Consider the following 14,333-nt stretch of genomic DNA (forward strand, 5'->3'; position numbering starts at 1 on the left):
TGTATATTTGTTCTATTTTTAAAGTAAAGGAAGATTATGAAAAAATCCAACACCTTGAAGATGTATACAAGAAGGAAGTAAATGACAAGGACAAGCAGGTTTTATTTTTAAACTAACTCTCTGTATTCTTTGTATTTGCTAATTCATGAGTTACTTAATTTTTTTCCCTGCACACTATGGTGTGCATTAAAATTTCAAAAGACATTTGTATTTGCCGAATGCATGATAAATATCTATGAGAGAATTTTAGTATTATACATGTTGAAATATTTAGCCTTTTGCCTAGCCAAATTGATTTTCATTGATTCAAATATGCACTAACTGAATTCTAGCCTTCTTTTGGCTTTTAATTGATGAATCTTCTACAATATTTATATCATGACATTGCTGCAAAAAATACTATTTTATGAGAAATTTTTTCAGACAAAAGCGTCATAAAATGTAAAGATCATTGACCACTCAACTCCATTTTGCAGTTTAATTTGAGATATACTATCTGTAACACCAATTAAGGGAAACCAAAGCATTTTTTTGCTTTTTCCTACTAATGTCACATAGTGGAAGACTTGAAAATGGTAAGACTGTCTACTTTGACATTTGCAAGTTTGTCAATTTCAGATTATTATTATGCCGACTCTATCAGTTTAGAGCCTTCTGCTTCGCATATGGAAAGTGATATAGAGAAAAGAATCCTCTTCTGTCACTTTCCCACTATTTTTGAAGTTTTTCTTCTCTGATTTGCCACAAGATATCTTGTAATCACAGTTAACAAGATTATCTACTTAAGTTAAAATTGTGCTTATTATAAAAAATACTAAGAGTGAAGTGCTAAAAAAAAGCTTGTTGGAGTTGTGGGTATGCATGGGCAGAGCTTACAGATGGTTGGGCTTCCTTGTGAAATGGTGATGCGTTTTGCTGGGGACTCCTAAATGTCATTAGTTGTAAGATTTTTTTTCTGAGTTCCTCTAAATTCCTGTCTGGAGATATAAATTTGGCTGATGGCATTATGGAACTGGGTTGGGCAGGGTAGGAACCTATCGTTGAGTCTTACCATTTTGTATTCTGACTTTTCTGTTATATCCTTTATCCCCATCCCTCCCTGTGCCTGGAATACCCATGTTTAGAGATTACTTTTTTCGATTTGATACGCTTGAGTCCCTTGCAAAGATGGAATAAGGTTAGTTCTCCAGACTACATTGTCAGGGAGTAGAGTCTAGGGTGGGAGGCTGGGTATTCCCACGGAGGTCTTACTACTCTTTACAGACTTCCAGAAAGTTTCCTTGTACTTAGTCTTTTGTTTCATACGCACTTTACACACAGTCTGCTGCTGCTAATTCTTTAAACATTCTGGGGTTCTTTGGGGTTCTTTGAGTTATCTTGCTTCTCATTAGTATCTCCTTGTGTAGGCTCTTAGGTTTGACCTTGACTTTCTAAGCTAGATCATTTTCCATTCCTTTCAACTGCTTTCGTCTTTACATATTGTGGTTTGGATTCTAGGAGTCTTAAGTTTTCATGGACAATGAAGTCTGTTTTTGTTGTTTTCCTGGTTATTTTTGGGGTGATTTGGACATGACAGTAGGGCACAGAGTTATTTTTATCATCTTGAATCTGGAGGTCTTCAATTTATATTTACAAGTTTAACTTTTACCCTTTCTTTACATGAACTCAATACTCTAGCCCTCTGAATATTTTTAGTTTTCTGAATGAAGCATGATCTCTTGATCCCTTGTGTTCTTAATCAGCCTACAATGCTCATTTCCTCATGTTTGCCTGATTAATTTCTACTTGTCTAGCAAGACTCAATTCAGCCCTCTGGGAATTAATTTTTGATTACTTCCCCCAGGACTAATTTAGTTGTTCCTTTCCTGATTCCTACAACATTTTCGTCCCATTACTAATAATATTCAGGTGTAGTTGCTTGTCTTCCAGTCTAGTCTGTGAATTTCTTGAAGGTGAATCCCCTCATCTCGATGTACTCATTGCTTATTATGGTTTCTGGCACAGGGTAAGTACTCAATAATATTTATTCAATGAATGAATTAGTAGACTCCATTAATCTTCCAGAAATCTTCTCAGTAATACTTTGAATTATATAGTATAGTATTGCATATATCATACTAGCTTGTCCATTCATTCAATGATGCATACATTTAATAAATATTTACTATGTAGGCATGTATTAAATGCCAGGCACAGCCTGCTGAAAAGCATGTAAACAAGTACATGAAATAATTGTAGGGTGATGATAAATGCTAAGGTGCCATATTTAACTCTTTATATCTATAATGTATTATTTAAATATTTTATTTTAGGTGTCACTGCTATTGATTCAAAACACTGAGAAAGAAAATAGAATGAAAGATTTAACATTTCTGCTAGAGGAATCCAGAGATAAAATCGATCAATTAGAGGAAAAGACAAGTAAGAATTTATATTAGAAAATATAACTATGTATCTTAAGTATTTCTCTTGTTATGTTCTAAATTTTGGCTTTCATTGCAAGTTTGTCCTAATGCTTTGGATCAGTTGGGGGGGAGCATAATAGAATCTTTTGGGGAGCTTTTTTCTTCCCTTTTCCATACTCTTACCTTGTTCAAAGTTTCAGCAACTTGCTCCACAAAGACAAATATGTTTACTGATGTGTTCCAAGTGCCTAGAACAGTGCCTGGCACATATGAGGTACTCGATAAATATTTTAAAAGTGAATGAATCTTGTGGGAGAACTTTGGAGGGAGTTACTAATTCTTCCTAGAGTGAGACATTTGGAAAGGCATTAGGGAAAAACTGTTTGTTGAACTGTAACTTGGATGATTAAAAGTTCACTAGGTAATGAATTTGAGGAAACAGTGTAGGTAGAAGAAATGGCTGTGTAAGTCATGGAAGTGTGAAAGTTAAGGTATATTTGATAAACTGACTTGTGTGGCTATATCTTAGCAACTCAGGCAGATGAGATTGTAAAATAATTTTTGGATTCATTTATGAAGGACCTCGAATGTCATGTCATGTTTAGATTATCTTCTTATTGAATATTTTTCAAAGTTGTTTAAGTGGCAGGACACTTGGAAGGCACAGTATAATTTGTGAAACACCATGTACCTTCTAGAACATAATAGGGGTCTTATAGCATTTGTTGTTTTTCTGTTCTTCAAAACATTCTCTCTTCTTCACATGTTCCTGCTAACCTATGCCTACTAATTCTGCCTTACTGTCGTTATTATATGCTATACTCTGGATATATTGATATTGTTTAACTTCCCTTACATTTTGTGTTCTTCCTATCTTAGCCCATGCTTTTGGCTACTTCCTGTACCCAAAGTGGGCCTTTTATCTCCACTCCAAATCTGTTGACTAAATTCTAGTGAACTCTTTCTCATTCTTAATAATGGCTTACGTGTTACCCTCTGTCTCTTGTGGCTGTGTCTTGAGGGCAGGGACTGTGTCTTAAATATCTCTGTAACTTTAGTACCTAGCATATTGCTTTGCATATAGTAGGAGTTCAGTAGTCGTTTGGATGAACGAATGCTTAATCTTATATAAACTGGAAACATCTTATTGGTAATAAATAACTGTAATTCTGTGTGATTCTGTAGGCTCATAATGTGTTCATTTAAATTATTTTTCATTGTTTCCCATATGCATGTATCTTCCATTTTTTCTCTTTGTTTTGGTTTGTATATTTCCTATTGGCCTGTCATCTAATCCTGCCTCTACTATGTCTAATTTGCTTTAAACCCAACTTGCTGATTTCTCAACTATAAGATTAATCATATATTTTTCCTTCTATAATTTCCATTTTTTTTTTTATGTTTCCAACTTTCTGGTTACCTTCTCCTCTTTTAAAAATCAAAATTAAAAAAAATTTTTTTGAATGATACTTTATAGTTATTTTCTGTTTACTTCAATGTCTGTTTTTCCTTGGTCTGTTTCTATTATTTCTTTTAAAAGCTGTAGTAGGATACACGTAATGTAAAATTTACCGTCTTAGCCATTTTTAAGTTGTATTAGGTGGCGATCAGTGATCCTAAGTATGTTCACATTTTTGTGCAACCATCACCACCAACTATTTCCAGAACTCTTTTCCTCTTGCAAAATGGAAACTCTGTACCTAATAAACAAAAACTCTTCATTCCCTCCTTTCCCCAGCACCATGGAAACCACTAGTCTTTTTTCTTTCTTTCTTTCTTTCTTTCTTTTTTTTTTTTTTTTTTTTTATCTTGCTCTTTGGTCATTTGTTCTTATCTTTTGGTGTGCCTAATTTCTTATTGAATTCTATACATTTTAATAAGAAAAGTTAGAGGTTCCCTATGATGTTGACTTTTCTCTGCTAGGGAGAAATTGTGGGTGTGGTGGGCTGATTATCTAATCCAGTTATAGACTGAGCTGAATGGAAGGAAATTAGCCAAGTATGTGAGGTTTTTCAAGTCTCCAATTTTGTTTTCCAGCTCTTTGAGACCTCTAAAAGGTATGCTGGTTTTTCTGTCCGTTTGCCTGGGCCAAGCCAGCATCTTTGTCTCTTGCTCATGCCCTGATACGCAAATGTCAGCTGTGCTTTGTCAGTTCACTTCTCAGCAGTTTTCTCTTAGAAATCTAACCCGTTTAGTTCTTTTTTCCCCTTTCTGTCTTTTCTGCTTATTTTCAGCAGGAGAGTTGCTTTGCTACTGACTACTACACCCTGCCTGGAACTACCCATTTAAATTAATCGTGATAATATTTGCTTGTTATTATCTAATTTATTTTGTCACTTGCCAATACTTGTTGGTTGCTAAAGAGTATCAGTTATTAAAAACTTAAAAAATTTAAGGAGAGAAAATTCTGAATATTTATTTTCTCTCTCCTGTGTTAAGAATTCTTTTAAATAGGATTCTGCTTGGAGGGAGTTTGGATTTTCCCATGAGGCCAAATGTCAGCCATCTTGATTAAAACCCATTATTCTCATTCTTATGTTAATTTTGGTTTTCTCCCTGTCTTAACTTCCCATTGTTTCTCTCCTTTCCAAACTTTGTCTTTGAAACCCTTGCTCGTTTTATATAGTATATAAAATTTCTTTTTTCCTCAGCCTATTAATACAAGTTTCCTTTCTCTTCTGACTTTAATTAAACTTGAGGTCTCTACTTCCTCAGCTGTCCTTTTGAATGGAGGCTGCACAGTTTTCTACATAAAATGGAGTTGGAAGGCAGTTGCAAACTTCTTTTTGGTTCTCTTTTATACTTTCAAACCATTATTCACTCATTCTTTCAAGTTCTCTTGACCCCTTTTCTATTCTATGCCAGGCACAAAGCTAGTTGCTGACAATATGCTTATTTATCATTGAATCCCTGTTTTCCAAAAGGTAGTTACTGTCTATTTTGATTATCTCAAGATGTTTTATAATGAATGGATATTGACTTTTGTCAGATGTTTTTGGAGTATATATAGAGATTTTCATATGATTTTCTCTTTTAATTTATTAGTGATTATTTTCTAATGTTAAGCCTAATTTTCTAATGTTAAACAATTTTTTATTCTTGCTTATAAATTTAGTTTTATTATTATTTTTATGTATTGTTTCAGTTTTATATATTTCTTGATTAAATTTTTGATTTGGAGTTTTTGTATTTATGTTCATGAGTTAGATTGGTTAGTAGTTTTTCTTTCTCATATTTTCTTTTTTCACATATTGCATAAAGGTATTGATATTCAATACTGTGCACTACAGATATGTACAATCAATCATATTTCAATGAAAACAAAGTAAAACATCAAACATAAGTTGGAAAACTGAAGAGGAGAAGGAAATCCTATTGTATTTATTCATATTTTTACATATTATGTTCTTCCTTCTTTTCTGATGTTGTCAAGCCTTCTCTAATTGTCTTCTTTTGTTTAGAGGAGTTTCTTTAGCCATTCTTTTAGGATAATACTGCAAAGTATTCTCTTGGTTTTCCTTCATGTAAGAATGTCTATTTCCCCTTCCTTTCTGAGAGACATTTCTAGTGGTTATCCTGGTTGACAGTTGTTTTCTTTCATTACTTAAAAAATTTTGTGCTGTAGCCTTCTGGCTTCCATGATTTCTGAAAAGAAATCTATTGTTCCCCTGTATATAAGGTATTTTTTTTCTCTGGCTACTTTCAAGATTTTTCTCTTTGTTTTTCGTTTTCAGATGTTTAAATATAATGTGTACTGGCATGTATTTCTTTGGATTTGTTCTCTTTGAGGTTTGCTAATAAGCTTCTTGCGTCTGTAGGTTTATGTGTTTTGCCAAGTTTAGGAAATATTCACCATTATTTATTTGAATAACTTTTCAGTTCTGCTCTCTATCTGTTCTCCTTCAGGGACTCTGATGACATGAAACTTAGATTTTTTGTTATGGTCCCACAGGTCCCTGAGGCTATTCTAATTTTTTTTTCAGTCTATTTTCTCTCTGTTGTTCAGGTTGGCTAATTTTTATTGTCCTATCTTCTAGTTCACTGATTCTTTCCTCTGGCCCCTCCATTTTGCTGTTGAGCCCATCCATGGAGCTTTTTATTTTGATTATTGTATTTTTCAGTTCTAAAATTTCCAGTTTCTTCTTTTTTTTTAAACATCTTCTGTTTCTGGGTGAGATTTTCCATTTCTTTCCTGAAAGCTTTCTAAATTTTCATTTGTTTCAAATGTGTTTGTAATGGCTGGTTGAAGCATTTCTATTCAGTCTTTTATCTTGTTGTTGGCATTTATTGATTGTCTTTTTTTATTTAGTTTGAGATTGTTCTGAATCTTGTTATGATGAGAGATTATTGATGAATCTTAGATGTTTTTGTATGATTTGTTTTAGCAGGCTTTCTTTGGCACTGTTCTGTCAGGGAAAGAGGAGGATGATGCTTTGTTACTTCCAGGTGGAGGTAGAAGTTCAGGCTTCCCACTTGGCCTTGGTTGACACCTTAGAGGGGTGTTTCTTGTTATTGCTGGGTGGGTTGGTACTTATGGTTCCCCATGTGGTCTTCAGTAACACCACAGTGGAGGTGACCTTGTTATTATTGGGTTTGGTGAAAGTTGTGGCTCTGTTCTAGGCCTCTTCCCACTACCTTGGGGTGTGTGGGAGAGAAGCCTTGTTATTACTGGATGGGAATGGACATCCAGGCCTCCCGTGGGATCTCTACTGCTTCTGCTGGGGATGGGGGGCTCTTTCTGGCTGGTGGGGATGAAGGACATGGCTCCCTATTTAACTTTCTCTGACGTCACCTCAGTGGGGGTGTTATACTGCCTCATCATAGCCTGGTAAGTTTGGAAGTCAAGGATTCCCATTTGGCATCTGTTGACATAGGTGGCATGGGACACACAGTTTTTTTTATGTGGTATTTGACTGGAGTAGTCTTTCTAGGTTGCCCCTTTCCTGGTCCTTTGGCTAGAGAGAGAAGATTTTTGTTGGAGCTGTTTTTCGTTTGTGCTCATTTGTGTTTCCAGGTTGCTAGCTTCTTCAGCTCTCAGTCTGTGGGATATGTGAGGCAAAAAAAAAAAAAACCAAAAAGAAAAAAAACCAAACCCCAACAACAACACACCCCCATGCAAAAAATCCTGACCCCCCCCAAAGCAAAACAAAAACCCCAGATGAAACAAACCCCTAAAATAAAATAACCCCAACAACCACCTCCCCCTCAACAGGGGTCTTCTTGCTGTGTTGTTTCTCAGGTCTGGAGTACTCTAGCTGTTTCCTTCTCTCCACCTTTCATAGTTTTCTTATATTTCTTTTTTATATAATGTCAAGAGTTTTTGGTTGTGCTTGGGAGGAATAGGGTAAAGTAGTATATCAACTCCATCTTCCTAGAAGTAGGAAGTTCCAGTTGCATTATTTTTTATTATTCCAATTTTTTCCCTGACTATTTTGAACATTAATCTGTTTCTATTTTGTTACTGGAGAGATTACAGCATGGATCAATTACTTATCAAAGTGTAATGAATGCATTTACCTGCTTCCTGGGCTATTGAAGGACTTCAGAACATTATTCCATTGAGTCCCCTCCTCTTCTATTTTTGTTGTGTTTTTTAATTCTATAGACAGGACATTATTATTACTATTTTATACAGAAAATGTTTATTGTTTTTATCAATATCTTCTTTTTGTATCTTAAACCTTTCATTTAGATCTTTTTCTTTCTGCCTTAAAGAGGAATATTTAGAATTTCTTTTAGTGAGTATATGTTTCCTTTTTTTTTGTGACCGGTAAGGGGATCGTAACCCTTGGCTTGGTGTCATCCGCACCGTGCTGAGCCAGTGAGCGCACCGGCCAGCCCTATATAGGAACCGAACCCGCGGCGGGAGCGCCGCTGCGCTCCCAGTGCCACACTCTCCCGAGTGAGCTATGGGTTCGGCCTGTGAGTATATGTTTCTGATGAGCTCTCACAGATTATGCTTTTCTGAAAATTTATTTGTTCTCATCTGTAAAGGATATTTTTGCATGTATGTATTTCAAGTTTGACACACTACTTGCAATTTATAGAAATTTCTTTTGCACCTTGAAGGTATTATTCTACTTTCTTTTGGTTTCCTTTGTTAATATTAAGAAGTCAGTTGTCAGTCTAACTATTGAACCTTTGAAGATAAGGTATCTTTTCCCTTTCTTGTAGCTTTTCAGATTTTCTTTGTCTTTGATTTTTTTGTATTTACACTATGATATGTTAAGATATGGATTTAGTTTTATAGTTTCTTGAATCTGTAAATTAGTGTCCTTTTTTATTGCTTCTTGAAAATTCTCAGCAATAATTATTTTAGATATATTTACTTTATGCTCTGTTTCCTCACCTTCTGAGTAAAAGAAATGAGTTAAAAAAAAAACTATGTTAATTTTCTGATTCTGTCTTCTGTGACTCTTAATCTGTTTTCCATATTTTAATAGTTTTGACTTTCTATGCCTTATTCCTGATAATTGCTTTTGACCTATTTTGTAATTCATGGATTCTCTTTTCATTTGTTTCATACCCATTATAAAACTCCTCCATTTTATTTTGTTACTAAGATATTTATTTTGAGATGTTATTTTTCTTTTTCAAATCTGCTGTTCTACTCTGTGTAGTTTTCTATTTCTTATTTTCAAGGTTGTCTTCTGTTTCTTTAAATGAAATAAGCATAGCTGTTTTATAGTTACTTTCACATAATTTTTTTTTTTTTTTTTTTTTTGTGGCTGACTGGTGTGGGGATCCAAACCCTTGACCTTGGTGTTATAACACTGCACTCTAACCTACCAACTTGGTCAGCACCACGCTCACCCAGCGAGCAAACCGGCCATCCCTATATGGGATCCGAACCCGCGGCCTTGGCGCTCCCAGCGCCACACTCTCCCGAGTGAGCCACGGGCTCAGCCCTAACCTACCAACTTGGTAATTCTTTATCTTAAATGGTTGTGATCCTGTTTGTTTTTTGTTTCTGATAGTTTTTATTATTTGTAGGAATAATTTAAGGCCTGGCTAATATGTAGATAACTTAACTCTCCCCTGGGAGCATTTGCATTTACTTTTGCCATGTGCATGGTGGCTCTATTCAACTGGGGCAATCTTAAGTCAGTTTCAAGGCTTGGGTTCCCTGAACCACTTAGGTCATGTGTATTTGGGCTTCAGGTCTGCCTGCAGGTTGGTTTACTTTTGCTTTCTCCTTTCATCAGGAATGTCCCAACTTATTGTACAAAAATTTCTTCTTGTACTCCTTCTACCTTGTGTAGTCTTTGTGTTTTGATATTTCTTTTCCTTATCCTATCATAATTTCAAATCAAAAGTCCAACTTTGCCAGGATCTACAGATCCCCTCAGGACAAAAGTAGGTTCTATGGATTGCTTGTTTCTCTAGGTTTCTATTTTCTCTTCACTGTGGCCTGGTAAATTCTTATTGTTTTTTCAGGAATTTAATGCTTTTACTATTCTTAATATTTGATCCTGAATTTTTGTTCCTTTTAGAGGAGTATTTGTTGAATGACATAGCTTAACATTATCACAGTGCAATTTTCGGTTTCAACTTTATATGTCATTTCTAGGAGCTTGATTTGTTTTGTTGATATCTTCCTTCTTTTAGTTTTTAAAGAATGTCATAATACTTATTTTTTAATTCTATAGGCAATAATTCTAATATCTGCAATCTTTGTGGGTTCAAGTTGGCCTTTTGTTCATCTTGCTGTCTCTGCTTATGGTACTTTGTTTCCTATTGTGTTTTTTGATTGTGAGGTTATGTCATTTCATCTGTGGAAATTCTTTAAGGCTTGTATTAGAAGTATATTTTTACAGAGAAAATTCGTATTTGCAGTTTCTGGGATTCTGGGGGGTACTTAGGAGCACTTAAAATTAAGTTTTAGCTGGGAACTCTTTTGAACATTCAGGCAGTGTACATTCAGTTTCTATACATGCCTAAGGGCTAGTTTGTAATTATAATTTCTCAGAAGAGAAATTTATCATCAGACTGTAAGAAATAGTATTATTGTGAACACCACAGTCATTAATCATCATTTCCCACTCTTCAGATCTACTTTTCCTATTTTTTTCTCAGAGTTAGACCACTGACCGTTTTATTGTATACAGTTTTTTCAGATTGGAATGTTTTTTAAAAAATTAAGCCCGAAACATCATTCTGTTGCTTAACATCCTTCATTGTTTTGCATGGCCTTCATGACTTATGAACCATAAGACTCTGAGCAAGTTATATAAATCCCATTATGGTACTGTTCTTATTAGCTTTCCAATCATATCTGTTATGCCTCCTCCCTTATACTTTAAGCATTATGCTAATAAAATATAATTCCTATATACTCGAGAACATGTCATCCTGTGTCTTCTATTTTTGCCTTTGTACGTGTTCTTTTACATGTCTGTGATCTGCTTTACTCGCCTTCCTTGTACTTTCCCTGTCTATCATTGCCTCCCCTTACCTCTAATCCTTACTTATCCTATTTGATGCCCCCTGTATTGTATACTCCCAGAAATTCTAGTGAGTACTCATCAGCACTAGTCATTGTTCATTTGTCTGCCTGGCCATTTGTGTCATAAATACCATGAATATTAAGGTCTGGTGTCAAGCATACATCACCATTGTCATTATTATAATAATAGTTAACATTAATTGATTATATACTACACACTGTGATTAAACATTTTAAGTTGTGCTATCTTGTTTAATCCTAACAGCAACTCTTCAAGATAGGAATAGTTGTCAATATTCTCATTTTCTAGGTGGAAAAAGTATAGTCAGACTTGTTAAGTATCATGCCCAAAGCCAGGTGGCTTGTAAGAGGAAATAGTATAATTTGAATCAGAGAAGATCCTGAAGTTCTTTTTTTCCCAAGTGTTTTTGAGGTTAAAGTGAATGCACACATATAAAGCACAGAGTCTAATACCCAAGTCTTAGTATTTAGTCAACCTTAGCTATTAAGTGCGGTCAAGAGCTTTTTTTTTCATAATTTAATATTTAAATGAAGAAATGTAACATTTAAAAAAATTAAAAATCAAGACAGGCAATAATGAAAATAAAATCATGAATAGTTTCACCATTAGGAGATAAACTGCTTTTAATATTTTAGTTATAGCCTTTCGTTTTACATGCATTGTTTACAAAGATACTGTTTTTATTATTTATTTATTATTATTATTTTTTAAATTACTTATTTTTATTGTAAAAAGTTGATTGTATGTACCTGTGGAGTACAGAGTTGAACATCAAAAACTCATGTGCAATATGTGATGCTCACATCAGAATAATTATTATATTCAGGGCTGACCCCGTGGCTCACTTGGGAGAGTGCGGCGCTGGGAGCGCCAAGGCCGTGGGTTCAGATCCTATTTAGGGATGGCCGGTGTGCTCACTGGCTGAGCGCGGTGCGAGCGACACCATGCCAAAAGTTACGATCCCCTTACCGGTCACAAAAAAAAAAAAAAAAAAAAAAAGAATAATTATTATATTCAATAATATACACTATCATTGCTATTCATGACCCTTTACCTATTTCTTCCTCTGCCCTCCCTTCCCACTTCTAGTAACCTCAGCTGTGCTTTTGAAAGTTCAATGTATTATTGTGAATGTTGTATCTTTCTATGTTTTATTTATATGTTTTTTATTTTAGCTTCCACTTATAAGTGAGAACATATGGTATTTCTCTTACTGTGCTTGGCTTATTTCACTTAATGTGATTTTTCTCTAAGTTCATCCATGTTGCTGCAAATGGCAATATTTCATTCTTTTTTATAGCTGAGTAATATTCTATTGTGTATATATACCACATTTTCCTTATCCATTTGTCATATGATGGGCATTTAGGTTGGTTCCAGCTCTTGGCTATTGTAAATAGAGCTGTGATAAACATGGGGGTGCAGGTATCTCTTCGACATGATGCTTTCCCTTCCTTTGGGTATATACCCAGCAGTGGAATAGCTAGGTCATGTGGTAGATCTATCTGTATTAGTTTGAGAAACTTCCATACCGTTTCTCATAAAGGCTGCACCAATTTACAGTCCCACCAACAGTGTAGGAGGGTTCTCTTTTCACCACGTCCTCCCCAGCATTTGTTGTTCTCCGTCTTTTGGATGATAGCCAGTCTAACTGGGGTGAGATGGCATCTTAATGTGGTTTTGATTTGCATTTCCCTGATGCTAAGTGACGTTGAGCACTTTTTCATGTATCTCTTGGCCATTTGTATATTTTCCTTTGAGAGATGCCTATTTGGTTCCTTTGCCTATTTCTCAATCAGGTTGTTTGTGTTTTTATTGTTAAGTTGTTTGAGTTCCTTATATATTCTGGATATTAATCTTTTGTCAGATGGGTGGTTTGCAAATATTTTCTCCCAGTCTGTAGGTTATCTTTTTGCTCTGTTGTTTCTTTTGCAGTGCTGAAGCTTTTTAATTTGATATAATCCCATTTGTTTACTTTTCCTTTTGTTGCCTGTGCTTTGGGAGTCATCTTCATAAATTCTTTGCCAGTCCTACTTCCTGAAGTATTTCCCTGCATTTTCTTTTTAGAGCTTTATAGTTTCAGGTCTTTTATATAAGTCTTTAATCCATTTTGAGTTGATTTTGGCATATGGTGAAAGGCACAGGTCTAGTTCATTCTTCTACATATGGATGTCCAGTTTTCCAAGCACCATTTATTGAAGAGGCAGTCTTTTCCCGAATGAATGTTCTTGGTTCCTTTGTCAAAGACTAATTGGCTGTTTGTTTTTGTCAAACGAAATTTTTTCTTTTTTTTAAAGATGACCGATAAGGGGATCTTCACCCTTGACTTGGTGTTGTCAGCACCATGCTCTCCCAAGTGAGCTAACCGGCCATCCCTATGTAGGGATCCTAATCCTTGGCCTTGGTGTTATCAACACCACACTCTCCCAAGTGAGCCATGGGCTGGCCTTCCAGCTTTATTATTTTCGCTCAAGGTTGGTTTGGCTATTTGGAGTCTTTTGTTGTTTCATATGAATGTTAGGATTGTTTTTTCTATTTCTGTGAATAACATCATTGGTATTTGATGGGGATTGCATTGACTCTGTAGATCACTTTGGGAAGTATTGACATTTTCATAATGCTAATTCTTCCATTCTAGGAGCAAGGAACTTCTTTCCATCATTTTGTGCCCTCTTTAATTTCTTTCAACGGTGATTTTTAGTCTTTATTGTAGAAATCTTTCACCTCCTTGGTTAAGTTGATTCCTAAGTATTTTTTTTTTGTGACTGTTGTAAATGGGCCTGCTTCCTTGATTTTTTTCTGCTAGTTCGTCATTGGAGTATAAAAATGTTACTGATTTTTGTGTGTTGATTTTGTATCCTGCAACTTTACTAAAGTTGCTAATCAACTCTAAGAGTTTTTGGTAGAGATTTTGGGCTCTTCTATATATAGGATCATGTCATCTGCAAAAAGGGAGAATTTGACTTCATCTTTTCCAATCTGGATGCCCTTCATTTCTTTGTCTTGCCTGATTGCTCTGGCTATTACTTCCAGTACTATGTTGAGTAGGAGTGGTGAGAGTGGGCATGCTTGTCTTGTTCCCATTCTCAAGGGAAAAGCTTTCAAGTTTTCCCCATTCAGGATTATATTGATGGAAGGTTTGTCATATATGGCTTTTATTATGTTGAGATACTTTTCTTCTATACCTAATTTGCTGAGAGTCTTTACCACAAAGTGATGTTGAATTTTGTTAAATGCTTTTTCTGCATCAATCGAGATAATCATATGGTTTTTGTCCTTGATTTTGTTGATGTGGTGTACCACATTTATTGATTTGCTTAGGTTGAACCATCCTTGAATCCCTGAGATGAATCCCACTTGATCATGATGTATAATTTTTTTCACGTGTTGCTGTATTAAGTTTGCTGATATTTTGTTGAGGATTTTTACATCTGTGTTCATCAAGGATATTGGCCTGTAG

The 14,333-nt window shown here is 35.1% G+C and overlaps 1 protein-coding gene across 2 annotated transcripts in view; it reads left to right on the plus strand.

The window, feature by feature from the left end:
- SYCP1 (synaptonemal complex protein 1) overlaps nucleotides 1–14,333 on the plus strand; it is a 126,675-nt gene that overhangs the window by 13,104 nt on the left and 99,238 nt on the right. For both annotated transcript variants that reach the window (XM_063106387.1, XM_063106388.1), the window contains exons 10-11: nucleotides 25–98; nucleotides 2,313–2,421. In XM_063106387.1, coding sequence (XP_062962457.1) covers nucleotides 25–98; nucleotides 2,313–2,421 — 183 coding nt within the window. The remainder of the gene's footprint in view (nucleotides 1–24; nucleotides 99–2,312; nucleotides 2,422–14,333) is intronic.

This window comes from Cynocephalus volans, chromosome 8 (genome assembly GCF_027409185.1).
Source record: "Cynocephalus volans isolate mCynVol1 chromosome 8, mCynVol1.pri, whole genome shotgun sequence".
Classification (NCBI taxonomy): Eukaryota; Metazoa; Chordata; class Mammalia; order Dermoptera; family Cynocephalidae; genus Cynocephalus; species Cynocephalus volans.